Source organism: Eutrema salsugineum, unplaced genomic scaffold (assembly GCF_000478725.1).
Source record: "Eutrema salsugineum unplaced genomic scaffold, Eutsalg1_0 scaffold_6, whole genome shotgun sequence".
Lineage (NCBI taxonomy): Eukaryota > Viridiplantae > Streptophyta > Magnoliopsida > Brassicales > Brassicaceae > Eutrema > Eutrema salsugineum.
In genome coordinates this window covers 4,522,947-4,550,468 of record NW_006256547.1, presented here as the reverse complement: position 1 = coordinate 4,550,468, position 27,522 = coordinate 4,522,947, and the positions used below count along the sequence as shown (strand labels likewise).

Below are 27,522 nucleotides of genomic sequence, written 5' to 3'. Positions count from 1 at the left end.
ATGATGGTAGAAAAATGGAGTACTAAAAAGTATAGATAAGATTGTAAAATAACTTTTCCAAGAATGTCTAGTAAAAAATGATCTTATCCATGGAAATGTTTCACCATTTTCTTTTCTTTTTCTAGCCGCCAGATCACTTTCATCAATCTTTGATTTATTGAGAACTTGGAATGTTGTTGTTTTGGCATTTTTTTCCTCCAAATTTTGGATTTAATTTATTTATCGTTGCTATTATACGTATGAAAAATCTATGTTTTTCGTTTTGTGGGAGGTTGCATATTATAGAACCTGTAATATATATTTTTCATAGTTGCGTTTATATACAGTTTATTATACAAAAAAAAGCTTTTGAGGCTATATATCGTTGTGGTGCAATGAGTAAACATTATAAGAAAAAATAACCAGTCGTGTTTACACCTAATAAGCATATCATTTGTGTTTACATAATTTTTTTTTTACTATACAGAATGATAGCTAGTTATTAGAGTTTTGAACTGAGCATTACAACATAGCAAATTGTATAGTCGAGATTGAACTATCTGCGAAACCTCTTTCTAAATCGTGGTGTGCGTATGGTTTCGATGTATGAAGCATGTTATTGTTTCCAGTTCGAGTAGAGACAAACTTGCATCATCAACTTGGTTGTGTCATCAGTGTCAAGTATGATGTATCAAGCGATATTTATTTTCGCTAAAGGATATAAATTTAGTGTCATACATAGGTTAACCGATGAAAATCATTTAGCTAAATGTGTCAATCAATTGATTTGAAATAAACACATAAAAATATTGAAATTAGATGAAAGTAGTTTATTTATTTGGTGGTTTTTTGAAGTACAGCTATCCATATGTTTTTCCTCGTAAAAACAAATAATTGTTTGCATTTCTGCCTGGGTGGTCAAAAGGAAAAGAAAAACTTACCAATTGTAATTACATCAAATAAACTATGAATTACGTAATATTTGTGGAATACATGCAAAATCATTCGTAAAAAATGGAAAAAACTTTACGAAAAATAAATTACCATTTGTGTTTACATTCATCACGTAAACTAAACCATAATTAAATACATAACTGTGGAACACATACAAAAGCTTTCGTAAATGTGTAAAACCACACAAGCTATCTTCAAGAACGACCTGGAATTTGGGAGGCCCTAGTGCCACGATAAGTTTATAGCTTTCTAGAAAATAACAAAGCGAAATAATTTGACCCCGTTCGAACCCGATACCATATACAGTATAACTTTTATAAATTAATACTCGATAAATTAATACTTCGATAAATTAATACATTTTTTCAGTTCCAAATTAGGTTTTTAAGCTAATTTTTATATCGATAAATTAATAATTCGATAAATTAATAAAATATTGTAGTTCCGATATTATTAATTTATAGAGGTTTTACTGTATATATATATATTGTATTTATCAAAGCTTTTGATCATCTATAACAATTTTTCAAAATAGCCTCAAAACATGTATATTTTGGTGTGGGCCAAGCCCAAACTTTCTCCATTTGATCTCACGGTGACTTGTCCGCACTGAAATTAGCAGAAAGGAAAACTGAACAAACAAAACAAATGGATTTGAGATTTTATTTTTCTTTAGGCTTAAATTTTTTTCTTTTGGCCTAATGAGAATTTATCAAAGGCTTTTAGAATTATGAAGTAGTTGTATTGTTTATTCTTCCTATGGTTCGTGTTAAGAAATTCAGAAGTTGGCTTTACGTTGGATTCCAACAATAGTGTTCACAGCTTTACTACATAGTTACATTTATTTCGCTCTTTTTAGTTTGACGCTTTGAGAAAACAACCCAAAAAAAGAACAAAAGTTGCTCACCCCGTGGAAGACTGTTATATAAATATTTTTTTAAAACAAAATGTTTCACAAAAAGGATCATTGCAAATCACACAGCTAAAGACCTCGAAAAGATTATAAAAAGCAAAAGACTCTCTCAGCTTCAAACAGATCATTTACCGTAATGTGGGTTTACCACAACATATGATTGTCCAAATAAGTGAAGCACCCTCGTTAGTCGCCGGTAGACTGTTATATAAATAAAACCTCTATTTTTGTCAACTATAAATCATAAATGTAATCTTTTAACTACTCACCTCATTGGAATTCCTTACAATGAAAACTTATCAAATATGAAAATTTTATTTTTAAAGGATGACTCACATTTAAAAATGGAATGTTAGTTATACGGACAATATAAAATTATAGATGTCTCTTTAAAGTCTTTTCTTATAAAGTAAGTAGGTCATCTACGCTTTCTTTTAAAAGCTAACGTTGCTACGTAGTTGCAGCAACCATTCAAATCTGTGTTTCTTTTCCCAAAACACAGTGAAGTGATTTAGTGAATTTATAACTTACTTCATGTTTCTTTTTCTATCGGTATTACCGAATTAGATTCATAATATTACATATACACACAATATAAATGTCATATATCGATATATATCGAACCAATACACTAAGTAATCCTAAGTCCAAACTTAAATGGTTTGATACCTCCATTTTAAACACCATCGTAAACCAAGGTGATTACGATATTGACATCGGTAGAATACGTAAGACCGAACTAAACCGGTCCAAATTAAACGGAAACGTCTATGCGCTTGAAAATTCTAGATTAGAGTTAAATACTAGCAAGATAGTACTTTTACTACTTAGCTTAGATCATCGTTGCAAGTACTAAAGAAACATTTGACAAAAAAGGTAGTACTACAAAAATCAGATAGCAAAACTGCGAAGAAAATATTATAACAAAATTTGCAATAAGGAATGTCTTACATTTTCATTTGTTTTATCATTTTTTTGTCTTCAAATTTAAGTCTCAAGAAATGTCCCGAAAATCATCAATTATTTTATTTACAGAGACTTCAATTGGTAACGATATTCGGAACAAAATTTAGAATTATGAAAAAACGGAAATATCAGAGGGTACAACCACAAAACAAGAAATAACAACAGAGCGTAGCGACGATAACCAAAGATTCGACGATCGAGACCAAACTCCACAAGAGATCATCGATTATTGAGAAATTACCCGACACCGACAACAATCTCATGTTCCAGCCGGAGCTCATGTATGATAAATTCACTTCTGGCCACCGGAAAACCCACGATGACGACAGGTACGATGGTAGATCCATCAACGTCCATCGGGAAGATGACATCACCAATACTGTTTGCTCCCTTTCTTCTTCTTTTCGTGCTGCTTTCTGATTTTTGGGCTCCTTTTTTGGTTTATAAAAGAGGAGAATTTCTTTAAGAGAAAAACGAAAGATTAAGACTTTATTAATATAATCATTTTTGGAAATGATGTGTGTCAAAGTTCTGACAAGTGGTCATGATTTAGAGGTCATTTGTTTAATAAATTTTTATGTTGAAGATATCTAGTCCACAAAATATCTTAAGTTCGTAGGACCAGATAAAAAGACTCTACGAATCCAAATATTATGCTGTGCTACTTTGATCCGTTCTGAGAAATATGGATTTCCGATAACACTTGAAAAAAAAAAAAACAATGTATGCATCAGGTATTTATCTAGAAGAGGATATATAAATGGAATCACAAATTTATTTGATAAAATTTAGATACATATCCTTGGGAAAAACTCTTAGTAGAAAGAATGCAGTTTGTTGCACAAAAAGAATCCGATCTCTTTTCTAATGAAAGAAAAGTCTTTGTTATAAACTATATATGCCAGATATAACGGCAAATTTGAATGTTTTCACCGTTTTTTATTATAAAATTTGAATTATGTTTATTTATTCTTGGAACGTAGTTTAATTACATGAGCTCTTCAAGCAAAGAGTTTCAGGGCCTAAGATTTAAAAAACCCGGATAAAACTAGGATACTAATATTACGCAATTTGTATTAAAAATATAAAATTCATTGTTGAAGTGGTTAACAAAGCCATTGTTGAAGCGAAAACCTAGCAAGAAGCACAGTCAGCCATACGAAAACCTTAACCTCCACGCGCTATAACGTTCCCGTCTCAAGCTTTTTGAATCGACTGTAACGTCGACGCTGCCTGGCATGTGGATTCAGGTAACTGCGGAATGGAGGTTGTTTTCATGGTTAAAGATGAAGACAAGAAGCTGTGTTTCTCAAGCTCCCGACAGTCTGTATCCTCAGCGTTAGTAGCGGAGGCCTGGGCAATCAGAGAGGCCTTACTCCTCACCATTGATAATGGATTCGAAGAGATCCAGTTTCTCTCAGATTCCCAGTCTCTGGTTTCAGTGCTCAACTCATACGAAATGCACACAGAGATACACTCTATTGTTCACGATATACGTCAGCTGACGTTATCTTTCTCTTCGATCTCTTTCTGTTTTGTTCCTCTTTCTGTTTTGTTCCTCGTTTGTTTAACAACGAGGCGGACTCCATCGCTAAAGAAGCTCTCAGAGCTCTTATGTATCCAGTTTGAGCTTTAATAAAATTACAGTTCGACCAAAAAAAAACTAGGATAGTAACATGTTCTTACAATAAATTTCTGTCTATCTACCGTTTCTAACTGTTATTTTTTATTTTTCTTCTCGCTAAGAATATATGTAACCATTTTTCTGATGTCTCTAACTATATCTACTATTTTCTCTCGTTTCTTTTGTGAGGAGAAAGTTAAAAACTGTTGATATTTTGGTCCCATATATTTATACCCATATATGACCGCACGTGTTTCACGCTTCCATTAGGGTATTCTTGTGTTGATCCCACTATTATTGCTTTCATTGTTAGTTATGCACTAATGATCATTTTAATTTTTTTTTGTTAATACGACATCTTTGTCCAACTCATTATAGGCATCGCATCCGATTCTGTTTTTGGATTTCGTACACTGCTTAAGTTTTATATGTATGGAATTTCTTTTAGATTAAGAGCTTAATTATCAACAAGTTGAAAATGGTGTTCATCATTCCAATTCCAACACACAATCTACTCTTTACTTGTCACATATTCTTCCTTAGATTCTCCAGACTCTGTTTGGTAAAGGTCTTCTTTCATTTGATGTTGAGGGAGGAAAATAATGAGACTGATTAAGGTCTAAGCATAAAGCATTTTCATTTTTTTTTTTTTTGGGATAAAAATGTCAAGTGGCTTTTGATTTGAGATTGACCTATATATATTTAGGTGCGGATGTGTCTAAAGCACAACCGTCTCCCACACATCTCTTTCAGCACAGGGTTCCAAGGTGGTGTGGTTTGGCACAAGGTGATCTTTCTCTTTTAAATTCTGAAATTATAATAGTTTCAAACTCTATTACCATGAAGCAGTCATTGTAAAAATGTTTTTTGATGAATAAATTTTACATTCTTAGTAAAAAATATAAAGCACGATGAGTTTCTTTCTTTATACTTATACAAAACCAAAATATCTGATAATCACTTGAAACACAAGAGTGAGAGCAAAGTAGATAGATAATCATTGTGGATCCTAAAATTCACACTCAAGGATTTAGTGTGTCGATTTTGTGGTAGAAGAATTTGGGCAAGAATTCTGGTAAGAGTGATGTAAAAGTAAAGACAAAGATCGACGAATTTGGATTGTATTGATGAAGTATGAATGTTTACAAAGTGTTTTTGTGCTAAAGATTGGACTTCCTTTACAAGAGATTCAACTCATATTTATACTAAATAGAACGAAACATACTAAATAGAACGAGACAAACTGTTTCGAGATCCGCGGGTTGATACGTTCTCTCCTTCTCCGAGATCTCCGCGATCTCTTTTTATCCAGCTTTCCGCGTCCTCTTAGATTGACTTGTACTTGAGTATATTCTTTGGAGATGTTTTTCTTGCCTTAGTTACGGGCCTATAGGGCCCAAAACTTCCCTTATAATGGCTTGTTCACTCAATGTGCTTTATGGGCTGGATTTGGGCTAAATCCAACACCAACAATTGCCCCCCAGCCCGTTTAGTGAGAAACGAACTAAAGGGGCGGACTATTTTATGGAGAATTTTTCACCCCATGGGACCTGAACGACCTATATCGCGTGATTTTTATTCATGGGATCAGGATTTCGAACAAGGCGTTATAAATGCTCTTTGTTTAAAATGTGCCGAAGTTTTATAAGTTGTGACCATACGATCGTTTTAGAGAGATCGCGTTATGGTGTTAAGTAGCGAGTGGCGAACTGTGATAGTAACTTTTATTTTGTAGGCGCCAAGTTACTCAGCGAGCTACGAGCTTGATGATCGTTCTGTTTAGATCGATTTATGATAGTTTACTGCGGATAACGACTTTTTAATCTACTTTGGCAGAGTTCGTTATCGTTTAGCGAGCTATAAACTATGACTATTAATTACCCAATATGATAGCGAACTAAGCTGAGATTGTTCGGCTCAATCGTTACTTAGCGGGCTCGGGGCCTCGAGCTATAAGATCGTTTTAAGAGATCTTGAAGTGAGCGAGTTTTGGAATAAGGGTTTCTATTCACAAACGCGATGTTACATACATTTTATAATTTTGACTAAGTATGTAAAAAAAGATAGTGGCTGGACTCGGTGCTGAGCTGCCTACGTACCCCGTCAAGGGATCAAGCCTGAACGTAGTTCGATTATTGTCGGTGCTCGGAGGTGGTAATGTTTGAGATTTATAACATTCCACGTTCTTATCTCTGGCACTCCGGTTCTGATGTTCGCGAGTTTGTAGACACCGCTGCGGACTACTTCGACGATCCCGTAAGGACCTTCCCAGTTAGAGCACAGCTTGTTGGTGCCACACTCTTTAGTGTTATTGAATACCTTGTGTAGCAAGAGATTGCCAATACTAAAGTTCAGGTGTTTTACACCAGAATTATAGTAGTGGGTCGCGGCCTGCTGGTAACTCTAGATTCGGACAAGGATTCGATCTCTTTGTTCTTTGATCACACCTTGCCGATCTCTTAGCCGTTCTTTGTTAAGTTCTCCGTTTTCTGGACAGAAGGGTCCGGCGGATACTTAGAACTAATGTCTGTCACGATCTCATAAGGGAGTCCGTGTCTGCAAAGGTGGAGAGGTTGGGTGTCAGTAACCCGGCTTCGAACTGTTCTCGGAGGACGTTTTGTTCTTCCTCGTAGCAAGCAAAGCTCGAAGCTCGATGCAAAGCGTCGTCTAGAGACACCGGACAGCGAACCGATAGTTCCTATCTGAAAGGTGAGTCGAACCATAGCCCTTGTTTGAGTGCAGAGAGTGCTACTCCCTCGTTTAGTTCGGATATCCTGGATTTTATTTCCTTGAACCTAGCCAAGTAAGACCGCAGGGGCTCCTGGTGATTCTGTCTGCAGGTCCATAGGTCGGTTTCCGTGGCCTTGGACATTATAAACACCGAATAATGCTTAAGAAAGGCCGAACCGAGCTGCTGGAAATTGTCAATGGATCCTTCTTCTAGCCCGGCGAACCATTCTAGGGCGGATCCGACTAGATTTTCGGCGAAAAGCCGGCAATAGTCTGCTTCTTTTTCCTCATCGTTGAGATGAGCTCGGGCTACAGAGAGCCTAAAAGCTCTGAGGTGAGCTAAGGGATCTGCTGTTCCATTATATTCTGGGAACCGCATTTTCCCAGTGTCCTTGATCTTAGCGTTAGCTATGCGATCGGTGAAGGGGGTCCTTCTAGTTTCGTCCAGCACGCGATCTATATCAGGAGCCGCGCTCGTTGCTTTATGTATTGCAGCGTACACACATTTTAGCTCGGCGTTGTTTGCTTCAATGTATCGCTGGAGCGCATCGATGTTATTTATAGATCGCGGATCTATGATATTTGGAGGGTCCTCCGCGCGCTTCTTATTGCGCGCGTTTCCTTGTTGCTGACTTCCGGTTTGGAAAGTGTCGTCGGCAATCCATTCTTCGTTAGATCGCTTGTCGGTTGGTGGGTTAGCACGGTTCGTACTACGACCTTGGGATCCGCGGAAGAATAGAGGTGTTGATAGCTGATTTCGACAATCGTCTGCTGTAGGTATGTTGTGCTCCGTTGTTCCGTATCCGAGTATCGGCAGATGACTAACTATCTCACTAAATATTGGGGTGTTGTTAGTTCGCGACGGAGTGACGAACTGTGCTGACAGATTGTCATTTGCGAGGTGTTCGAACTCCAATCGAGTAGTCGGGGGCGGACTTCGATCTTCCCCTTCAGATAGATCGTCGTGATCTTCGCCCTGAGACTGAGTTGGTTGTGTCCGCTCTCGTCGCAAGTTAGCTATCTCTTTCTCATTTTGTGTGAGAATAGCTCGTTGCTCGCGGGCTTGTTCTGCCAAGAAGGCTAGCATCCTTCGAAATTCCGCTAGGTCGTCGCCGGCTACCGTCTGAGACGATCCGGCCCGGATGGATTCAGTTCGATTCGAACTGCTGGATCCGATCGGTGGAATTCCAAATCTTGTCCAGGTCCGCGAATATGTGAATATTGGGGCCATTCTAGACTCCGAGCGTAACACGGCGGGCATGCCGGTAGTTCGCATCGCGCTCGAAGAAACAGTTTGAGTCGAGCTGGTTGTCGGATTTGCGACGCTCGGCTCATTTGTCTGTTTATGGGCAGACGAGCTTTGTGTATCGGTGATCTGGACACCTCCAGATCGTCCTGCGATGCGAAAATTTAGTGTGAGGCCGGAGCTTGTCTTTGAGCCAGATGTTTCAACGTTTCTGGGATCCATTTCGTTCTTACTTGTCTTCGAGATCGGTCTCAGGTGTAAGAATTTCTTTGTTTCTTCCCCACAGACGGCGCCAAAATGTGGATCCTAAAATCCACACTCAAGGATTTAGTGTGTCGATTTTGTGGTAGAAGAATTTGGGCAAGAATTCTGGTAAGAGCGATGTAAAAGTAAAGACAAAGATCGATGAATTTGGATTGTATTGATGAAGTATGAATGTTTACAAAGTGTTTTTGTGCTAAAGATTGGATTTCCTTTACAAGAGATTCAACTCCTATTTATACTAAATAGAACGAAACATACTAAATAGAACGAGACGAACTGTTCCGAGATCCGCGGGTTGATACGTTATCTCCTTCTCCGAGATCTCCGCGATCTCTTTTTATCCAGTTTTCCGCGTCCTCTTAGATTGACTTGTACTTGAGTATATTCTTTGGAGATGCTTTCCTTGCCTTAGTTACGGGCCTATAGGGCCCAAAACTTCCCTTATAATGGCTTGTTCACTCAAAGTGCTTTATGGGCTGGATTTGGGCTAAATCCAACACCAACAATCATGTATTGCAATAGTTTATTGTTTTAATAGTTATCAGTTACAAAGATGATAAAGATTAGTGGTATCCATCACTATTTTTTTGCTAAATATAAATTTAGATTTTACAAGGAAACCTAAGAGCAGCTCCAGTGGTGTAACTGAGCTTGAGTCTCTTTAGAATATTTTTTGAATTATTTTATAATTTATTTGAGAAGGTGATGTGTGAGAAGAGATTCAATTTTTTTTTATGGTCCATTAGTGAACCCTTAGGTGGGTCTCTTTAAAATTAAAAAACTCTTTTTTTTTTTGCTGAACATAGTTTATAAAAAAACGTTTTTTTATTAAAATTGGAAAATACATACTTAAACAAACAGATTATTATTACACAAACAGAAATTTAAAACATACAAATTACAGATATTTAAAACATAAGCGGTTTAGTCATCGTAACTGAATGTATGACCAAATTTGTTCCATATATGTTCAATAAGGTCCGCTTTCAATCGGTCATGTATTTGGTTATCCCGAATTTCATTCCGAATGCCGATCATATTGGTCAGGTTTGTAGGCATATTTCTGGAATACGACATATCCACGTGTGAGGCTCTACTTCCATCTACTTGTTGGAATTGTGATATATCACACAGGCTGTAGGAACCTCGTTCATCTTCTACAATCATATTGTGCAAGATGATGGCTGCTCTCATAATCTTCCCAATCTTTTCCTTATCCCATATCAGAGCCGGATTTTTAATAATAGCAAAACGAGCTTGCAAGACTCCGAAAGCACGCTCGACATCCTTTCGGACGGATTCTTGCATTTTAGCAAACATCCGATGTTTCGGTTCTTGTGGAAGACGAATGGATTGTATGATAGATCCCGTCAGTGAGGTAATAAGGCAACTTGTACTGGTGTCCATTGACAGAATACCTTACTTTTGGAGCTCGACCATGTAATATGTCATCAAAAACTGGTGAACGGTCAAGAACGTTAATATCGTTTAAAGTACCTGGGGGACCAAAAAATGCGTGCCATATCCAGAGATCGTGTGATGCAACCGCCTCTAAGACGATAGTCGGTTTTCCAGATCCGCGGGTATATTGTCCTTTCCAAGCGGTTAGGCAATTCTTCCATTCCCAATGCATGCAATCAATGCTCCCTATCATTCCGGGAAAACCGCGTGACTCTCCTTCATCCAGTAATCGTTGGAGATCTTCTTGTGTGGGTCTCCGTAGGTACTCATCGCCAAATAATTGTATGATTCCATGAGTGAAATTTTCAAGACATAAAATGGCTGTAGATTCACCTAAACGGAGATATTCGTCAACCGCGACTGCTGCACAGCCATAAGCCATCATACGAATCGCTGCCGTGCACTTCTGGAGAGCAGAGAGACCTAACCGTCCGGCAGCATTTCGTCTTTGTTGAAAATACGGAACTTCTTCAGAAAGGCGATCCACAATCCGCATGAACAATGGTTTGTTCATTCTGAAACGACGACGAAAGACATTTGGCGGATATGTAGCATCTTCAATAAAGTAGTCATTCCATAGCTGGTTGTGCCCCAATTCGCGTTCTCTCTCAATATAAGCTCGTTTCTTCTTCTTTTTTTTTGGCTTCTTGGCGAGCTATGAAGGCGTCAAACATATTATCGCATTTCTCATCGAGTATGTCATCTAGATAATCGTCATAAACATTATCTAAATCATCGTTTGTTGATGATGAAGCCATCGTTGTGTGTATAAAATGGTTTAGGTGGACAAAAAATTTGGTGGACAATTGGTGGAGAAATGGTGGAGAAATGGTGGAGAATTGGAAGGAGGAGATGTAGAGAGAACGTACGCAAATAAGTTTCAGGATTTAGGTGACTTGGGTAAACCATTTTACCTTCTCGAATATATAAATAGATAGCCAAAAATACAGGGTACATGACTCGTGACAAAAAATTACAACCCCACATTTTAACAACATACTTTACTCGTGACACAAGTAACCAAAACTACAAGTGCCAATAATACAACTCGTGACAGAAATAACCAAAACTACAAGTGCCAATAATACAACTCGTGACAGAAATAACTCGTGACACAAATGACAAACTAATTCACCAGCTAGCTCGTGATAGAACAAATATCCGTTACACATATCCTTGTCCTCGAACCCTGAAACGATGCAACAAATAGCATTTTATAACTTAATAGCATTTTAAAAAAGATGAAGTTCATAGCAAATGATCAAAGATGAAGTTTAGAAAAAGATGAAAACTTACATATCAACCAAGCAACTCAGTAATCAACTTCATCTTCAGTGCTTCTTCCATATCAGATAGAGGCCCATGCTTGGCTAAGAGACTGTTTAGGGTTTTCTGCGACTCAAGCTTTGACCGCGCATCCAAGTCTTGTTTCTTCAGCGCGTAGACAGACTGCAACTCCATTAGATCCTTTCCATCCTCTTTCCTACTGTGGGCTTTTTTGGATTTGCCCTTCGCCGCCTTCACTCCCGGTGGTCTAGCCGCACCTTCACTTTCGCCATTCATTCCTCCATCGACAGGGCTTGGTGACTGAGTCGAACCTTCATCACATTTTTTCCTTTTCCACGATGCATTGTCTTTGCCATTAGTTGCTCTGCACCATTTCTGGTCATGCCTTAACTCTCTCCATGCATGTTCTAAAACGAACTTGATCTTCTGGTCATTGAAAAAGATTTCATGAGCAGCTTTCATTACATCATTCTCATTCTGCCCGCTTGTTCTCTCTTTCATGGCTGCCTCATAACAACCAACAAATTTGCACACCTGATCATTAATCCTTCCCCATCTCTGCTTGCACTGCCCTATTTCCCTTCTCGGATATTCACCAAGCAGTGGTGATGAGTTGTAGTACAAAATGATCCGCGACCAGAACGCTGCCGCCTTTTGGTCATTCCCAACGACTGGGTCCTTTGATGTATTGAACCAGGCACTGATGAGAATGACGTCTTCTTTCGGCGACCACTTCCTTCTCTCAGGCGTATTCTTCCCTCCTACGCTTGGATCATCAGTAGTTTGTGTGCTAAACACAAGGACTTCTGATGACCCAAGATCTATCACAGGCGCGTAAACATCATTAACTAGCTGGCTAGTTAATAAGTTGACAAAGCCTTCGCTTTGGGTGTAAGGGTTTTGGGAATTCATAAAAGCAACGTGTAGAAAAAGGGTTTATTTGAGTTTGGGTGTAAGGGTTTAGAGAGTTGTATTCGTATTTTACGATTAAGTGTTGAAAGACAAATGTAACGTGTTTTATAAATAAGTTTTCAGAAGCTGTTTGAGAATTTAAGGTTTTATTACATGAGTTTTTTAAAGACAAACTTTTTTAAGAAGCCAACAAGCATTCATCACTAGTCATTTAACGCATACCTAACAAGCATTCATCACTAGTTATTTACCATTTACTAAGCCCATACCTAGGAAGCATTCATCACAAGTCATCTCACAAACCTATCTAACTAACGATTGCATTGAAGACTACAGCATTTATCACACTAAATAACAAAATAAGGTAGAAGCTGACTAACCTTGATGGAAAAGACTCGGTTGCAGCTTCTAAAACCGTCATTCCTTTTTCCCCCCATTTACCCTCACAAAACAAAACAAAAGTGTAAATAAATGCATTTAACTCTATTACCTACCAGGAAAGTAGCATTAAACATAAAGAAGATTAACTCTGCACGCAACCGTAAACAACACAAGCAGTAATGATAATCAAACCATCAAACGAGTCATTACAAGAGACTTCTGTTCGGACTACACATTACAACTTAAACATAAATGTCTTCAACAATAAACAACTTAAACATAATGCAAAGCTACTTATTATAGCTACTAAATAAGAATGTAAATGCCGCAAACACACAAAAAGAAGATCATCACGAACCGATGTGATGATCAAAACACTGTCTTTACTCAATATCAAACTATGATTTTACGAATCAGGTATGTAAAAAGATTCATGATAACATAGTTCAATATGATGATAAAACCCAAATCATATATCAACCAATTCAACAAATAACACAAACAGAGGATCCTTCATAACCAAACGAACCATACTTTTAGCAAAACCATATGATGTAAACCCAGAATACGTAAAACAGACACATTTCGATTCACCTAAAGCCAAATTTCAACCAGAACAAACTTGAAAAAAAAAACCCAAATCACGAAACCCTAATTACCCAAATCGATTCACCGAAATAGCCTTAAATCGGCTTCAATGACTGTTTTGAACTACCGCACACAGATATTATCTATGAATCGACACATAACAACATGATTTTAACTTTTCAAAAATTTCCCCCAAATTACGACAAACCCTAATTTACCCTATTCGAATTTAAAACCGTCAATCAAAGGAGTAATCGGATTGTTATCTGGAACTGTCGACAGAACTGGATATCCGCCGAATTTTTCACCATCGGAGCCTGTTTCAAACGCGGATTTGACCTCCGCCGATCGAAATCGCCGATGCGAACGAGAGAAAGGAGAGAGCTCGAGGGTTTTTTTTTCCCCGATGAAAGAGAAATGTTTTTTTCTCTTTCCATCAAATTTTCATTCCCAAAAAAATTAAACGACCAATCACGTTCGTCCATGTCACCAATGAGACTGTCTCGTCCGGCCCGTCGTGAAGGATCGATCCGTTGATAATTTTGGGCTTTTCTATTTTTTTTAAACAACTTTCCTTAGGTTTCTGGGCCAAAAATACTTAAAGAGATCCTGATGGAGCTGGTCTAATCAGCCCAAATAGCTCAGTTGGAAGATTTGGTTTTGTGCTGTCTAACAAGCCTCTGTTTCGAACCTTCCCATATGCTTTTTTTTTTTTTTTTGTTAAACCCGTTTCTCTGCAAACGTAGTTTCTTCACCTCCCACCGATTTTCTTTTGCTCTTCCGGAGCGGCAAATTTTAGTTTCTTCGCTCTCCTTGAGACGCCCTAATTGATTTTCAGGTATTATGCTCTGTTTAGCTCCTCTTTCATTCTTCTGCAGTTCCGTTTCTCTGAGTTCATAAGATTAGTTTCAAGTTTATCGATTATGATTTATGAATATTGGCTTTTGTTAGTGATTAGAGAAAATTTTGTCTTTCTCCAGTTACGAGCTCATGATATTCGTTATGATCACGTTCTGGGGTTGGACGAAATCCCAATGAAATCAGTTGTTTGAGTTCAGAATGAAAAAAAGAACCCTTTTTTGAATCATTTTTCTGCTCACAGGAAAAAAAAAGATGGACTTTGATGACGAAGACAAACCAAAAGAGGTTTCCAAAACCCGCAGATTTGCACCTGGTCGTGCCGGAAAGTCCAAACCCAAACCTAAACCGGAAGAGAAAGCCGACCCGCCGTCACAAACTGATACTCCATCGGAGTCGGTGAGCAAGAGTGAGCACGACGTTGATGCGAAATCCGCTGGCCCCAAGGTTGAGCCTGAGGTCTACAATGGCGCCGTTAAAATGGAGATTGATTCAAAAGTGGATAAGGAGCTGGAGTCTACGGAAGCTGAGTTGATGGAGGAAGATCAGCTTCCACTTCAGGAGGAGGAGAAGGTAGAAGAAGAAGAAGACTTTGTTGTTCGTGAAATTGACGTTTTCTTCAATCCGTCTATTGATGCAAACACTAAGGTTAGTTAGAGACTACCTTCACCTATATTAGATTAGATTCTTCAAAAAAATTTGATTTTGCTAATCGTGTAAGAGTTTTGATTTCTCAATGTTGTCAGCTTTATGTTCTACAATATCCTCTAAGACCGTCTTGGCGTCCATACGAAATGGATGAACGATGCGAAGCAGTGAGTATTCATTCCCCTTTATCGTTTTGTTTCTATTGCTCTCTGCATTCTTTTCGTGTTCTAATCTTTTTGTTTATTTATGTATCCAAAAGGTTAGAGTGAATCCTTCGACCTCCCAGGTGGAAATTGATTTGTCTATGGATGTCCATTCGAGGAACTATGACTCCAAGTTTGGAAGTGAATTACATATGACTAAGCAGGTCAGATTTTAGTTCTAAGCTTAGATTCAAGTTTGATCTTTTGATGCGACTTCATTTTTTGTTTTTGTTTTTGGTAGACCTTGACAACAACATGGAAGCAGCCTCCTACATTGGATTATGCTGTAGGGGTTCTTTCAGGTGATAAGGTATTTTCTTCCCTCTTTTCGAAGCTTGATAACATTGTTGTGTAGTGTGAATATCTTATTGAATTGGACTTGTTGACTTGCAGTTACACTTGAATCCTGTTCATGCTGTTGCTCAGCTCCGACCGTCTATGGAGTATCTTTCATCCAAAAAGAAACACGCAGAAGCTACTGGAGAATCTGTTGGAACATCAAAAAGACAGGTATGGATCATCATCTACTAGTGCTAAAGAATTGAGGTGTAAGGATTTTGGTTTCAATTTTTAAAGCACTGCAGATTTAGCATGGTTGCTCCTGTAAAGTTCAGCGTTCTTATTTTTTATTTCATTTTTCCTTTCTGCTTTGTCAAAGATTGGATTGGGTAGTTTGGCTGCTTATGCCACCATTTACATGATTCTAATAATGAGTCTATTTGTTAGAACAAGGGAGTGCAGGCTTCGACGGATCAGAAACCGATTCCTGAAGAAGTATGAGAATTGGTTTTATTTAGTTTTTATGTGATCCTTTCTTCTCTTTGAGTTGTTGTTAGATATGGTTCCCTAAACTTATGTGGCTATCTTTCTTCTTCCTTCAGAATTGGGTTGCACTCAAGTATCATGGACTTCAGTCAGAATTTTGCTCCAGATATCTTAACGGAATGATGGCCAATGGGAACTCTTCAATAGACTTCAACATGAGCCCGTATGTTGTCTTCCTTTTCATTGAGTTTGCTTGAGACAGTTTGTGTCTTTCCTGCTTGCCTTAAAATTTGTTTTCCTTCTTAATATGTTCTTATATTTTATTGAAGGGACGTTTATATCAACTCACTGTGCCGTGGGGAAAGCAGCAGAAACTCTGAATCAAGAGATTCATCGAAAAGGTGCAGTGCATCATGTTTTCAATATATCGATTTCCCTTTTCTTGTTCTACCAAATGTCTGGTCTCAAGTGTCATCGAGTCAACATTTGCACCCTTTCTTACGTGTTCTTTCATGAAATATTCTTCTGATTTCAGGGTCTTAACCTCCCTACCGCTTGAAGAACGTGTGCAAAAGCTGCTCTGCCAGGTTGGTAGCCATTATAGTCAGCATTATGTTTTTCAATAAGTGCTTGTGTTAATCCCTGTTCTTTTGTGTTTTTGAATATAAAGTTTGTATGTATCCTGCTTTCTAAGTTATGAGTAAGATATAAGTATAAGCCGTGTAACTAACTTGTTATTAAAAAATAACAGGGACCTCCCTTATTTCGATACAGTGTTCTTAAGCACTATGCCCCAGAGTTCTCAGACAACGATTTCTTAAAGGTCCTCCAAGATTATGCCTGGTTAGTTCAAGGTTTATGGACTCCCAAAACTAGGCTACTACAACTTGACGGGCCCCAAGAGGCTTCCAGGGATTATGTCCTGATGCTGTTTAGCAAGGGTTCAACTATAACGTACTCTGAGGTTGCAGCAACTGGTCGCCTTAAGGAAAAGATAACAAGTATGTTGACTAAATTTGCCAAAGAAAGGCCCCTGCTATGTGATTGGAAGTTCAAAGAGCCCGCTGATGTTTCGTTCATAAAATCATACAAGGAGATTGCTAATAAGCAAGAAATCTTTTGGAAGGCTCTGGACGAAAAGCTTACACCAAAGATAACACAAGGAGGCAAAAGTAGAGCTGATAACTTAAGGAATGGTGTAGGCAAAAATCCTTCAGGTACAGTTAAACCAGAGATCCCAACAACTCTCTCAGACAAAGGAGGAAGTTCAAGAAATGCAATACATCGTTTTGTTGGACAAAAAATGTCAGAAGATATTCGGAGGGCGATACTAAAGGCCTTGAAAAAGGTGTTTCAATCTCACAAAGTTTGCAGGTGAGATTCTTGGCAATTACACTCTGGAATTATCTGAACCTCGTAATTTTCAGATTTATTGGATTTCGTATGGTTACTCTGTGTGCAGCTACGAGACGATCTGCCAAAGACTTAGGGATCTTGCAGTTTCCACATCAAATAATCCAAAGGCTGATTCAGGCATGGCACAACAAGTGGCGTTAGCTGTGGATGCTCACAAAGAAGAGCTCCAACAAATTATAAGTGAAGTGACTGTTGACATCCACGGCTCTTTTGTCTATAAGTTGTCTCCAGACCATCCAGAACATGACCCTCTCAGGTTTTTTATTGTTGGTAAATAATAATCACATTGGTTCATTCTGTTTCTGTTGAAGTCTGTAATGTCTCTATTTGACCATCAGGAGCGTGGTTATTGACCTCTTACTTGGAAATTCACCTGGAGCAAAGCTTATGAGAGCTGATGTATTTGTAGCAGGCGAGACCGTACTTCGTCGTAAAATCACCAGCAACGAATACCAAAAGGTATCACTTTGAGCTCTCATTCACTTTATTTATGTGTTTTGACATAAGTGTTGTTTTGGTCTGACTCTCTCGGTGTTGCTGCGCAGGTGATGCACGACCTCTGTGAAAGCAGCTCGTCAGGATGGGTTTTACAGAAACCTCGATGAGTGGCATCAGAGGAAAGAATTTAATGATATAAAAGTTTTGATAGAAAACTAGAGATTCATTTTGTAACCATTTACGATTCACTAGACTTGACTTACATTGTCGTATTTTTCTTTACTTGGCTGGCAATATTAGCTTCGTTTCAGGTATTTTGTCTACTTTACCATTGAGAACTCACTAGATAATAGGCAGGCATCTTCAGATATATTTTTTACATGCGAAAAAAGGAAAAAAAAGAAAAAGAGATGAAAATATTAAATTTGACGCAAGGGTAATTAAAATACTTGAACTATCAATCCAAAGGTTTCACAAATTGATGTAATCGGCAGGTAAATTCTGAACCAGAAATAGTAATACAGACTCAAATCTGTTGTTCAAAAAGGGAGCCAGAGAAACATCGTCCAATTTACTTGAAGAGGCTGCAGATACCAAACTCTTAAATTACGACACTTCTTCTTGAGAGTTGTTTCACCATCTTCATTTCAGCTGAAGAACGCTCAGAATATGTGCACCAAGTCATAAGCAAATCTACTCCATTGTTAAGGAAACCTACTGAGAGAAACAGAGAAAAGAGAACGAGCGAGTGTGGATACATGTCCTTTTCTTTTTTTTTTCTTTCCTAAACCAAGTTAGAGCTTACTAAACGATAAGTGCCATTTAGAGGTTAATCACAGGTTTTAAGGAGCTAATCATTTTACCTACATTAAACCATTCATATGTTCTTTCAGAAAGCTAATCAAACCTACGATTTACTTTTTTCACATGTTCTTAAAATGAGTGTGACCACCAGAGATTAAGATTAAGGATACGTCCAGAACAGCACAAACGACTGCCAAAAAGAGAAAACAAGACCGTAATTAGTATGAGACTAACAGGTTGATAAAGCACATAAAAAAAGGAGTCTGCAATGACAGATTTACCAAGAATAACTGAGAATAGCTTAGATTGAAGTTGAGCTAACAGAATATCTAAGGAAAGAAAAATGATGGCATACCATAAGGCCACCAAGAAAGCCGTCAAAAAGGACCCGATTCCAAGAATCAAAGTACAAGTCTGCTGAGAATCCTGCCTTGGCCATGAGCCCAACTGATGTGATCAGCATCACCACAAAGTAAAATACGAAACCAGTCAAGCCTGTGAATCCAATGATTCCTGCAAGCACTCCAGCGATGATAGACAGAAAAGTCCGGCTGCGAACAAGAAATTGGGGACACACAAGATCGTCAAAACAAGAATGAACATCTTTTGAAAACGAGAAAAGAAAGAATTGTATTGAATCAGACCTGTTCTGTATAACTTTCAAATTGTTCTGCAAGTTCTCTGCACTAAAGGTTGGTATGTCACTCATGACGTCCTTTGATCTCTTCTCAGATGAACCCATTTAAGATATCAAACAACCTGACCACATCAAATTTCAGATTACACCAAATGTCTGTGTATTGGATTTTACATTATCAGCCAAAAACAAAAAATCTTGAGAGTAAAAGTGAGAACTTTTTTTTTTTTGAAGTTTTTGTTCTGAAAATCAGCAACACATAGAGCAAGTGTTAGATCATAAAAGCGTAAATGCATTGAGTTTGAGCTTATGGTGGCCCGAAAATTAGTAATTTCTACTCGATGCAACGATTCTCGCAGCTGGGTTTTTAAGATCGCAACAAATTTCGATTCCTAACTCTTTAAGAGTTTACGACAATAACCCAAATAGACTTAGGTAAAGTTCCTACAACAGCGCAATGACGATCGATCTGGTTTATCGATTCCATAGTCAATGCAGCTATGGTGAATCGATCTTTTAACTACTATCCGATCTACTCAGGGATCTACATAAAAACTTGCAAAAGGAATAAAAAAATTAAAACTTACAATTAGAAACGAGACCAGGAAGATCGAAGCTGCGAGCTTGCTTAGGACTTAGGAGGAACTAATCGAGACGATGAGCGAATTTGAGCGAGGAAGAATAAACGGACGAGATATTTGCAACTCTCTCGTAAGGGTGTTCTCAAGCCCATCAGAGAACAATTTTTTTTTTGTTTTAATTTATTTTGTTTGTTATAAAATATCTTTTATAATTAATAAAAAATTTAATAACAAAAATACGAAGCTTTACAAATGCAAGTACAAATATAATTACACAAACTTACAATGATTTGAAAGTTTTATTACGTACCTCCAAGGAAATTAACTTGTATTCTTAAATTTTTCAGTTTTTGTAGTTTAGCTTAGCAAAAGCAAAGCTTTGGTTGATGGAATGTTGTTAACCTGACCTGATTATAGACCCATAAGCTACATTGGCTACCTACATCAATTCTCTTTCTTTTTCTGTATACTTCTTCACCATATTCATTTGATGCTGCTAAAAAAATGGTTATTGAGAGAAACATAGACAGGTGATAAGACAGAGCTGTTCCTGGGAAGGTGCATAAGAGAGAAACAAAACAACTGTTCTGGTTCAGACACTGAGTGAAAACCAGATTGCAATCTCTCGTATCAGTAATAACAGTTTGGTTAAAACTCAAACCGAATGGAGACGAGTCTTTCCTACATAGGCTCAAGGTTCATAAAAATCCAGATAGCATTCGTTAGGTAGGATTCCAGATTTCGATACCATCAACTCTCAGTAACGTTAGGGGGAAAAAAAAAAAAGAAGAGAAAAAAGCCACGACGATGATGATGATTATTTTGATAATTACAATGGCGAATCAACCAGTGACAGAGTCATTAGAACGACGATGACGAAACTCAGCTCGGATTTTGGATTCGAGGACAGAGACATATCGATCGAGAACAGAGACGACAGCTTCAAACTCGGACACTTGTTTCTCGATCGCGTCCATCTGTCCCACGAATTCATCCAAGCCGCCACTTTTCGACTTCATCTGCTCCGCGAAAACCCTGAGCCCAGCTGCCACGTCACCCAAATCCTCGTACTCCGACGCAACTCTCAGATTCATCTTCTCCAACAGATCCAGTTGATTGTTCGTTCCCTATCCTCCACATCCACCACCACAGAGAGTCTCAGTTTCATATTTCATATTCTAGGTAACAAATTGGATCTGTTAAAAAGTTAGGATTTTTATTTTCACCTGGAGCTCGGATTTCACCATGGATGATACACTCGTGAAGAGATTCTGCAGCGATTCAGCTAGATCATCACGCGCATCCGCCATAGATGAATTTTACAGATTACGACTTCTTCTCCTATTGTCTGACCAGCTGAGAGAAGGTGAGCTGATTTGTGTGAGAGAGAGAAGAAACAGCGAGGATTCGTAACCCCTCTCCTAACTTTGTTAAGCCCACACCAGAACCAGAGCTTCTTCTTAACTAATAAAGAAAGAAAAACCTTTTCTTTTTTAATAATTTAGTTTTTTCCCCGACTTGATTTGCTGCAAAAGAATATGGTTTCTGACAGAAACAGAGACCAGAGACATAAGACGAGAGAGAGAGAGAGAGAGAGAGAGAGAGAGAGAGAGAGAGAGAGAGAGAGAGAGAGAGAGAGAGAGAGAGAGAGAGAGAGAGAGAGAGAGAGAGAGAGAGAGAGAGAGATATTATTTGGTCTCATGAAGTTACTTATCAATAACAATAGCTTACACTTGCACATTAAACAACACAGGCCAATAATTCCCCCACTAAGACATCAATTTGCAGAAAGTATTCACAATGGATGATTATACATATAGTACATTTGATGTGCATCGTTTAATTAATGGTGGCTCCTGTATAGATCGATGCTCCCTAATTGTAGTCTGGAGGTCGAATTCACGTCTCGTCCACACAAAAATCGGAACCTGCAACATTCACATTAATCCAATTCAATACACATTTGTGGTCATGACTCAACCAAGCTGTGTAGATCAGATAAAATTCATTTAACTCACCTGAAGATATTTGCTTGGATCCCGGGAGATGTTATTTTGTAGGATTTGCGTTGGAACCGCTCCTCGAATACCTGATTAGTTTGCTTATCCAGAACATGCCATGTCGATCCACCGTCGTTACTTCCTTCAAGAACCCTGGGAAAAGGTAACAAATCGCAAAAAAACAGTGAGGACAAATAGCCCAAATTTGTATGTATGTTTAGACTTAAAAAAAGGATAAGGAAAAAGAAAAAAAAGACATTTACCAATCTTTGGGGTCTCTCTCTGGGGCATCATTTGCAGACATGAGCTCGTATGCAATGAGTTGTTGCACCTGGTTGTAGAGTGTTTTGTACACGATCCAACAGCCTGTGTAAGATGAGAGATGGGTATTTCTCATCATGTCATGTAATAACACATGTACCAGAATTTTCGAATCAGGCTTTATTTCTTTCATACCTTTTGCACCATTTGGTTCCTCCCATTTGGACTCTTGGATTCCATCAAAAGCTGCGGTTGCCTGAAACATTGAGGCATGTTTATTTAGGAATAACAAAAGGGGTTTAAGTAATGGTAAGATTGTAGTAGTGTACTACTTACGATGCCAGAAGGAAGCTCTTCACCACTCGCGAGGACAGAACCAGAGCATACCCTGTTCTGTTTCAGAAATGGAAAAGACAGTGAATCTTTGTTCAAGTTTTGGCATTTTCTGAGGTCAGTGACCAGTTCCCTTAAAGCGTCCAATGCAACTGGCAATGCTAAAGCCGTTTCTGTGGGTTTACCCACCAAGCATATTGTGAGACTTTTCTCGTCTGTGTCTTTCTGGCTCTTCAAAGAAAGAGCAAAAAGCAAAACTTCCAGTGCGGGGAGAAACTGCTCTGGGAATGAACTTGAGCTATCTGCATCTAAAGTCAAGCGAGCCTTCCTCGTTTTGAAAGGCGCATTCTTCAGATCCACAAGGACTTGCTTGATCATATTAAGGACCTCGATTGCTCTTGCTACAGGTAAATCATCCACAACGAACTGAGTCACGATAGGCAGAAACGAGTCATGAATGTTGGTCACATGGTCATCAACGCATGTGCGAACTGGGCAAGAGGACGAGCTGACAGAGCTGTTTTCTCCTGAACCAAATTCTGATCTCAGAATGCGCCATTCTTTATCTCCACTTTGCCTTCCGGGTAAAGAAACCGAGGTATCATCTGGGGAATGCAGATTTCTCTCGAGTTCTTCCTGCTCATTTCTGTCTCGGAGTTTAAGCGCAGAAACTTGTGACATAAAGCTACCTCGCCGTTCCTCTGTCAGGGCTCGTAGAACAGCTTCCAGAGATGATTCAGTTGTGAGAGTTCGTCTAGATAAAACCTAGAGTGGAAAACAACAGCAAGAACATGAGTGAGAAATGGAAATGCTGTTACTGATTCTTAAAACAAAACAGAACATTCGCTGCTTTTCTGTAGCATTACCTCATGCCATTTCTTTGTATATCGCTTAGTGACATCACAAACCCCGTCCACGGAAATCGCAATAACGTAATTCAATTTTTTACCCCATCTACAAGGCAGAGAATTTTGTGAGAATATGGGAGTCCATTATGGGGATTGTTAAATGAAAATCATGGAAAGAGGAGGTAACTGGCAAGAAAGAAAACTTACCCTTTCTCATATAGCATGGGTTTGTCATACACTCCTTCACAAGGGTCAAGATGAATCCATCTGCAGAAATACAAAAACGGCTCAAATCACTCGGTTGAAATTGCTTCACAACTGAAAAATAGACGTTTCTTTGGCATATGAAGTTTACCTTCCCAATGAGTGAGAGAAGCATTCCGTCCAGACGTGATCTGTGAAGTCCAGTATCTGTAAATGAGTAAAAATATTACAAAAACACATTACAAACATCAAAGCAGTTCCAAAAAATTTGCGGGAAGTGACGATGGATGTTAGCAGAATACCAAACGAGAATCATAGCCAAACGAGCGGCAGTATAGCGTAAAGCAGTTGGCCCACTCCCCGCAGCGACCTCTCTTTGTTTCTACGAGCTGCATGAACACGGAAGAAATATGGAACCTGTCAATGAAGTCAAGAACATATATATCTTCAAATGTACAAGCTATTTAGTCACCTTAAGAGGATCATTGTACCGAGGGAATCGAGTAATTATTGGACACGAGGTACACCTGTAAAAGTTATAGCAAAAGAACAAAACAGTAAGTCGAAAGAGTTCACCAACAGGAAATAATTAAAAGAGCTGTTAGAATCCAATACAATACACTAGATATAATAGGAATGATTCAGCTTTTACAGTCCTACATTTTCTCCTAGAATAAAGGCCGTGAATTCAGAATAAACATGTCACATTTCCTGCGCAAATGAAACTATGCAGAACTGCAAAGTAATTGACATACCGATATAGTTCAACTCGATTTGCTCCATAAGCAAGCTCTGAGGTAAGTGGGTTTCCCATCCCCTGGCCTATGGTTTTGTTTCCACAATAGTCACACGAAGGTTCATTGACCCATCTGCATTATCACACAGGCAACAACAGAGAAAGAGGTTCTTTAAAACTACTGTGCCATTATATACATATTCTTACACATAAAAATGCTGCACAGAGAGAACAAATAACAGTACAAACCAATGATAAGATGATGTTAAGTCATATTATCTTCCATTCAAAATCCCGTCAAGGATTTCCATACTGTAACTTATAATTCAGCTTTGGGCTCAAAATATGAACCAAATTTCAGTTCAAAGAGATGTAATCTTTCTGTTGTTTTTTCAACTCTACACTTTAGGATTATGTAGGTGACAATCTGAAAAGTCCTAAAAGACAAGGAAAAGGGAGCTTAGAAAACCTGAAGGATCTTTTGAACCAGAAAAGTAGCTGAAGCAGGAAAGCGTAGTCTTTTTCATGTTTAGATGGCTTGAAATTCCCCTCCTAAATGTTTGTTAGAAACTTGGATCAGTAAAAAAATCTCATATAAGATCTAAAGCTCAAGTAAACCTCAACCTAAAACCTTTAATTCTGAATTTCATCAAGGACACTAATATCAAAACTTATAGTTCTATTCATCGGTGAATATAAGCTCAAACCTTGGCCAGAGAAACCAAAGCTTTCTCCTCGAGCTCGTCTTTAGGAACGGTCTTTCGAGCAGCTTCTTGACGGACTGGATCTTCATACTGAAACAAAAATTGCAGTCAGACATTCAACACAGAAAACAAACTTCTTTTTACAAAAAAAAAGACTCAAAGAATAATCTAGTCTATCACCATGAGGACTTGGCTGACATAAGGCCTTATCCTGCTCTCGAATTCGCTGCTATCTTGTGCAGCAACATACTGTTGAAACATCATCGCCTCTTCCTCTGCCTGTAAGCAGGAAACCCAAATGAAAAGAGCAGCCAAAATCACTTTCAACATTGATACGAAATGCTGATCAAAACCTGCAACATTCGTGCCAACTCTTCGTCTGATTTCACCATTTCCGCATCAGATTTCTCGATCTGACCAGAGGTTCCTTGTGAAATGTCCTCGGAGTTTCCTCCAGTTGAGACCAATCGAAGCTTATCGGGTATAGAAGTGAGATCAGTCTCATCCGATAACGATACCACTCGATCATCATCTTCCGCAACGATCTATCGCCCACAATTTGACCAATTATTAGATAACAGAAATCATCAGAGGTTCCACAAACGGAAAAGAAAGTAAAATCAGATTACAAAGGAAAAAAAAGTACCTTTTGCTCATCAGAAGGAACATAAGTGAGGGAGAAAATCTGAGTCTGTAAAACCTGCAGAGAAACATGACAGCATCGAATCGAATCGGAGACGAATATTTATTGGAAGAACAGAGAGAGAGAAAGACCTCAACGCCATATTCGGTGTCGTAGTCGATTTCAAAGATCGAATCTTGGTGGTGGATGACAAACTTCCGAGCCACCATTTTTCCTCAAAGGACTGAAATTCCAAAATGATCTCTTTTCTCTAAACACAAGGCAAGAGAAACATAACAGTCTTGAAGAAGGGAATTGCGCCGTTGACGAAGACCACGAACCGGCCGGTTCCACCTTAAATTTTATCATTGGTTTGGCACGATTTGAACTCGGACCGTTTTATGCACTAAAAAATTATTCAACTATGCAAAAAGAATTGTAACTTGATACTTTTTAATATTTGAACTAGTGAATAAAAGCTGACTTCTGTTTTCATGAATGAACAATACTTGATCCTTTCAAAATTTTCAAATCCATAACTCCCATGTCATAATATACTCAAGACTCAAGAGCTTGAACATATCAGTTCAAAATTTTCAAATCCATAACTCCCATGTCAGAATATACTCAAGACTCAAGAGCTTGAACATATCAGTTCAAATTTTTCAAATCCATAACTCCCTTGTCATAATGTACTCAAGACTCAAGAGCTTGAACATATCAATGCCCTCCTCAAGAACCGATTTTACATGATCTTGGAAAATCTCCAATGGATTTTCAAGCACATAAGCTGCATTTGAAAATATGCCTTGTCGACATTCCCCTTACAATATTCATATATAAACAGATATAGATATGTGATCAAAGTTGGATGATACCATTGAAGATGAAGTATAAGCTGTGTAACATGTACAAATGCTACTTTTAATACTTAAAATGTTATTATGCCAAACTGCAACTAGAATCCATAACTCCCATGTCATAATCAAATTCATAGAATTGATATCCTGTTAGCGGATAAAACTTTCAGAAAATAAACACAGGTAAAAATTAATTCTTTTTTTTTTTTGAAAGATAGGTTAAAAAAAAAGCAAAAGTTAGGTTGCATGAAATAAAAATAGATATGCAAAAATATATTTAAATATGCGAAAAAAATTCTTTTTGCGTACTTCTAAATTTTAATTTTCATAGTTAGAACTTAAAATTAAAGCATAAATCGATTTAAAAAAGGATCTCACGTTAATTACTTAATTAGGTTTGTAAGTTACTAAAATAACAAATTGTACTCTAATATTTCTTACGTATTCAGTTAGTACGCGTTTATGAAAAAATAGAGAAGTTTATGTTATAAAACGTTTGGTTTCCACCGTATTTAAGGCTTTTATTTTTCAATTAGGGTTTTTGTTCTAGAAATAATGAACCGTTTACACTACATTTCTAAACTACGATTTTTAGGAATTATGCTCTCTTTTTTTTTCTTTTGAATCTAATGTTAAATTCTATTAAAAAAAAAAAACTGTTACAACTTTGATCAATCGTTTTTGGAACTCAAAAAACAAAGGAAACTACTCTTGTTGTACTCTGGAATATTATCTTGTGGAAAACCACATTATGAAGCCCTCTTCAGTCTTCATATCTCATGTCCTCACTGCTTCAGATTGAACTGAGCTGGTTTCTGACATTTTTATCTATCATCTTGATTAGCCGGTGCACTGTCGAAAGAGTCTCACCATGTTTCCTGTTGTTTCTTTCTCGTCAGACCGAGTAAATGGCTGCTTGGAAGACATATCTTAGCAACAAAATGGTATTTCTGTTCCATGATGGGCTGATGAATAGCTCTCTAATATTTCCACACTCATGTTTTTAACTATATTTCCAAAAAAATTCAAAAACAATTTCGGATGAAGTTTCCCTGCATGTAACTTAGATAAAACCCTTCATTTTCAACTAAAACATTCATTTTTTAACTTCTACTGAATAGTCAAATAAAAAATTTATACATAAATATCAAATTCGTCCGTTACTTTTGACCAAAAAATATAATGCCCATCTAAAGTAAATATAAAAATGTGAAAATAGCAAATTGACTAAAATATGGAAACATATCTTTGTAGTCAAAAACTGTAAGGGATTTATATGGGATATTATTCCCCAAAATT

At 37.9% G+C, this 27,522-nt stretch overlaps 7 protein-coding genes across 7 annotated transcripts; 1 reads left to right on the top strand and 6 right to left on the bottom strand.

Annotated features, from left to right (window-relative positions):
- Positions 1 to 2,850: 2,850 nt before the first annotated feature.
- Positions 2,851 to 3,313, bottom strand: LOC18013171. Its single transcript, XM_006394993.2, has one exon. It carries the CDS (start codon positions 3,181 to 3,183, stop codon positions 2,941 to 2,943), a length of 243 nt encoding a protein of 80 aa, XP_006395055.1. The 5' UTR covers positions 3,184 to 3,313; the 3' UTR covers positions 2,851 to 2,940.
- A 6,672-nt stretch (positions 3,314 to 9,985) lies between these two features.
- LOC112083379 lies at positions 9,986 to 10,651 on the bottom strand. Its single transcript, XM_024151073.1, has one exon. The coding sequence runs from the start codon at positions 10,649 to 10,651 to the stop codon at positions 9,986 to 9,988; it is 666 nt and encodes a 221-aa protein (XP_024006841.1).
- A 785-nt stretch (positions 10,652 to 11,436) lies between these two features.
- Positions 11,437 to 12,336, bottom strand: LOC112083378 (glutathione S-transferase T3-like). Its single transcript, XM_024151072.1, has one exon. The coding sequence runs from the start codon at positions 12,334 to 12,336 to the stop codon at positions 11,437 to 11,439; it is 900 nt and encodes a 299-aa protein (XP_024006840.1).
- A 1,694-nt stretch (positions 12,337 to 14,030) lies between these two features.
- LOC18013116 (DNA-directed RNA polymerase III subunit RPC5) lies at positions 14,031 to 17,959 on the top strand. Its single transcript, XM_006394992.2, has 14 exons — positions 14,031 to 14,143; positions 14,408 to 14,811; positions 14,910 to 14,978; positions 15,071 to 15,178; positions 15,256 to 15,324; positions 15,408 to 15,524; positions 15,741 to 15,788; positions 15,896 to 16,002; positions 16,109 to 16,180; positions 16,315 to 16,366; positions 16,531 to 17,153; positions 17,242 to 17,451; positions 17,534 to 17,654; positions 17,741 to 17,959. The coding sequence occupies exons 2-14, from the start codon at positions 14,419 to 14,421 to the stop codon at positions 17,798 to 17,800; spliced, it is 2,049 nt and encodes a 682-aa protein (XP_006395054.1). The 5' UTR covers positions 14,031 to 14,143; positions 14,408 to 14,418; the 3' UTR covers positions 17,801 to 17,959.
- Positions 17,960 to 18,057: 98 nt separating this feature from the next.
- Positions 18,058 to 19,827, bottom strand: LOC18013115 (ER membrane protein complex subunit 6). The gene is made up of 5 exons (XM_006394991.2): positions 19,662 to 19,827; positions 19,082 to 19,196; positions 18,793 to 18,988; positions 18,608 to 18,627; positions 18,058 to 18,326 (listed from the first exon to the last, which is right to left on the bottom strand). Exons 2-5 carry the CDS (start codon positions 19,177 to 19,179, stop codon positions 18,296 to 18,298), a joined length of 345 nt encoding a protein of 114 aa, XP_006395053.1. The 5' UTR covers positions 19,180 to 19,196; positions 19,662 to 19,827; the 3' UTR covers positions 18,058 to 18,295.
- A 383-nt stretch (positions 19,828 to 20,210) lies between these two features.
- LOC18012756 (biogenesis of lysosome-related organelles complex 1 subunit 2) lies at positions 20,211 to 21,273 on the bottom strand. The gene is made up of 2 exons (XM_006394990.2): positions 20,882 to 21,273; positions 20,211 to 20,782 (listed from the first exon to the last, which is right to left on the bottom strand). Exons 1-2 carry the CDS (start codon positions 20,963 to 20,965, stop codon positions 20,498 to 20,500), a joined length of 369 nt encoding a protein of 122 aa, XP_006395052.1. The 5' UTR covers positions 20,966 to 21,273; the 3' UTR covers positions 20,211 to 20,497.
- Positions 21,274 to 21,353: 80 nt separating this feature from the next.
- Positions 21,354 to 25,649, bottom strand: LOC18012557 (peptide-N(4)-(N-acetyl-beta-glucosaminyl)asparagine amidase). The gene is made up of 17 exons (XM_006394989.2): positions 25,516 to 25,649; positions 25,388 to 25,441; positions 25,095 to 25,286; positions 24,922 to 25,020; positions 24,745 to 24,831; positions 24,507 to 24,589; positions 24,057 to 24,170; positions 23,774 to 23,828; positions 23,604 to 23,690; positions 23,453 to 23,508; positions 23,305 to 23,364; positions 23,116 to 23,203; positions 22,253 to 23,014; positions 22,112 to 22,172; positions 21,919 to 22,021; positions 21,674 to 21,808; positions 21,354 to 21,583 (listed from the first exon to the last, which is right to left on the bottom strand). The coding sequence occupies exons 1-17, from the start codon at positions 25,591 to 25,593 to the stop codon at positions 21,499 to 21,501; spliced, it is 2,199 nt and encodes a 732-aa protein (XP_006395051.1). The 5' UTR covers positions 25,594 to 25,649; the 3' UTR covers positions 21,354 to 21,498.
- Between the last annotated feature and the right edge of the window lie 1,873 nt (positions 25,650 to 27,522).

Bases quoted from the DNA above. Each gene is read 5' to 3' on its own strand.
- LOC112083378 (XM_024151072.1), bottom strand. From the start codon at position 12,336: ATGAATTCCCAAAACCCTTACACCCAAAGCGAAGGCTTTGTCAACTTA.
- LOC18012756 (XM_006394990.2), bottom strand. From the start codon at position 20,965: ATGGCGGATGCGCGTGATGATCTAGCTGAATCGCTGCAGAATCTCTTC. The intron at 20,783-20,881 runs GTGAAAATAAAA...TGTGGAGGATAG, and splicing joins TGGTGAAATCCGAGCTCCAG to GGAACGAACAATCAACTGGA.
- LOC112083379 (XM_024151073.1), bottom strand. From the start codon at position 10,651: ATGAACAAACCATTGTTCATGCGGATTGTGGATCGCCTTTCTGAAGAA.
- LOC18013115 (XM_006394991.2), bottom strand. From the start codon at position 19,179: ATGGGTTCATCTGAGAAGAGATCAAAGGACGTCATGAGTGACATACCA. The intron at 18,989-19,081 runs GTCTGATTCAAT...TCTTGTTCGCAG, and splicing joins TTGAAAGTTATACAGAACAG to CCGGACTTTTCTGTCTATCA. The intron at 18,628-18,792 runs GTATGCCATCAT...TCTTTTTGGCAG, and splicing joins GCTTTCTTGGTGGCCTTATG to TCGTTTGTGCTGTTCTGGAC.
- LOC18013116 (XM_006394992.2), top strand. From the start codon at position 14,419: ATGGACTTTGATGACGAAGACAAACCAAAAGAGGTTTCCAAAACCCGC. The intron at 17,452-17,533 runs GTTTTTTATTGT...TTTGACCATCAG, and splicing joins CCAGAACATGACCCTCTCAG to GAGCGTGGTTATTGACCTCT. The intron at 17,655-17,740 runs GTATCACTTTGA...GTTGCTGCGCAG, and splicing joins CCAGCAACGAATACCAAAAG to GTGATGCACGACCTCTGTGA.
- LOC18012557 (XM_006394989.2), bottom strand. From the start codon at position 25,593: ATGGTGGCTCGGAAGTTTGTCATCCACCACCAAGATTCGATCTTTGAA. The intron at 24,590-24,744 runs GTTTGAGCTTAT...ACAAACATTTAG, and splicing joins CTTTGGTTTCTCTGGCCAAG to GAGGGGAATTTCAAGCCATC. The intron at 23,509-23,603 runs GTATTCTGCTAA...ACTCATTTACAG, and splicing joins TTGGCTATGATTCTCGTTTG to ATACTGGACTTCACAGATCA.
- LOC18013171 (XM_006394993.2), bottom strand. From the start codon at position 3,183: ATGTCATCTTCCCGATGGACGTTGATGGATCTACCATCGTACCTGTCG.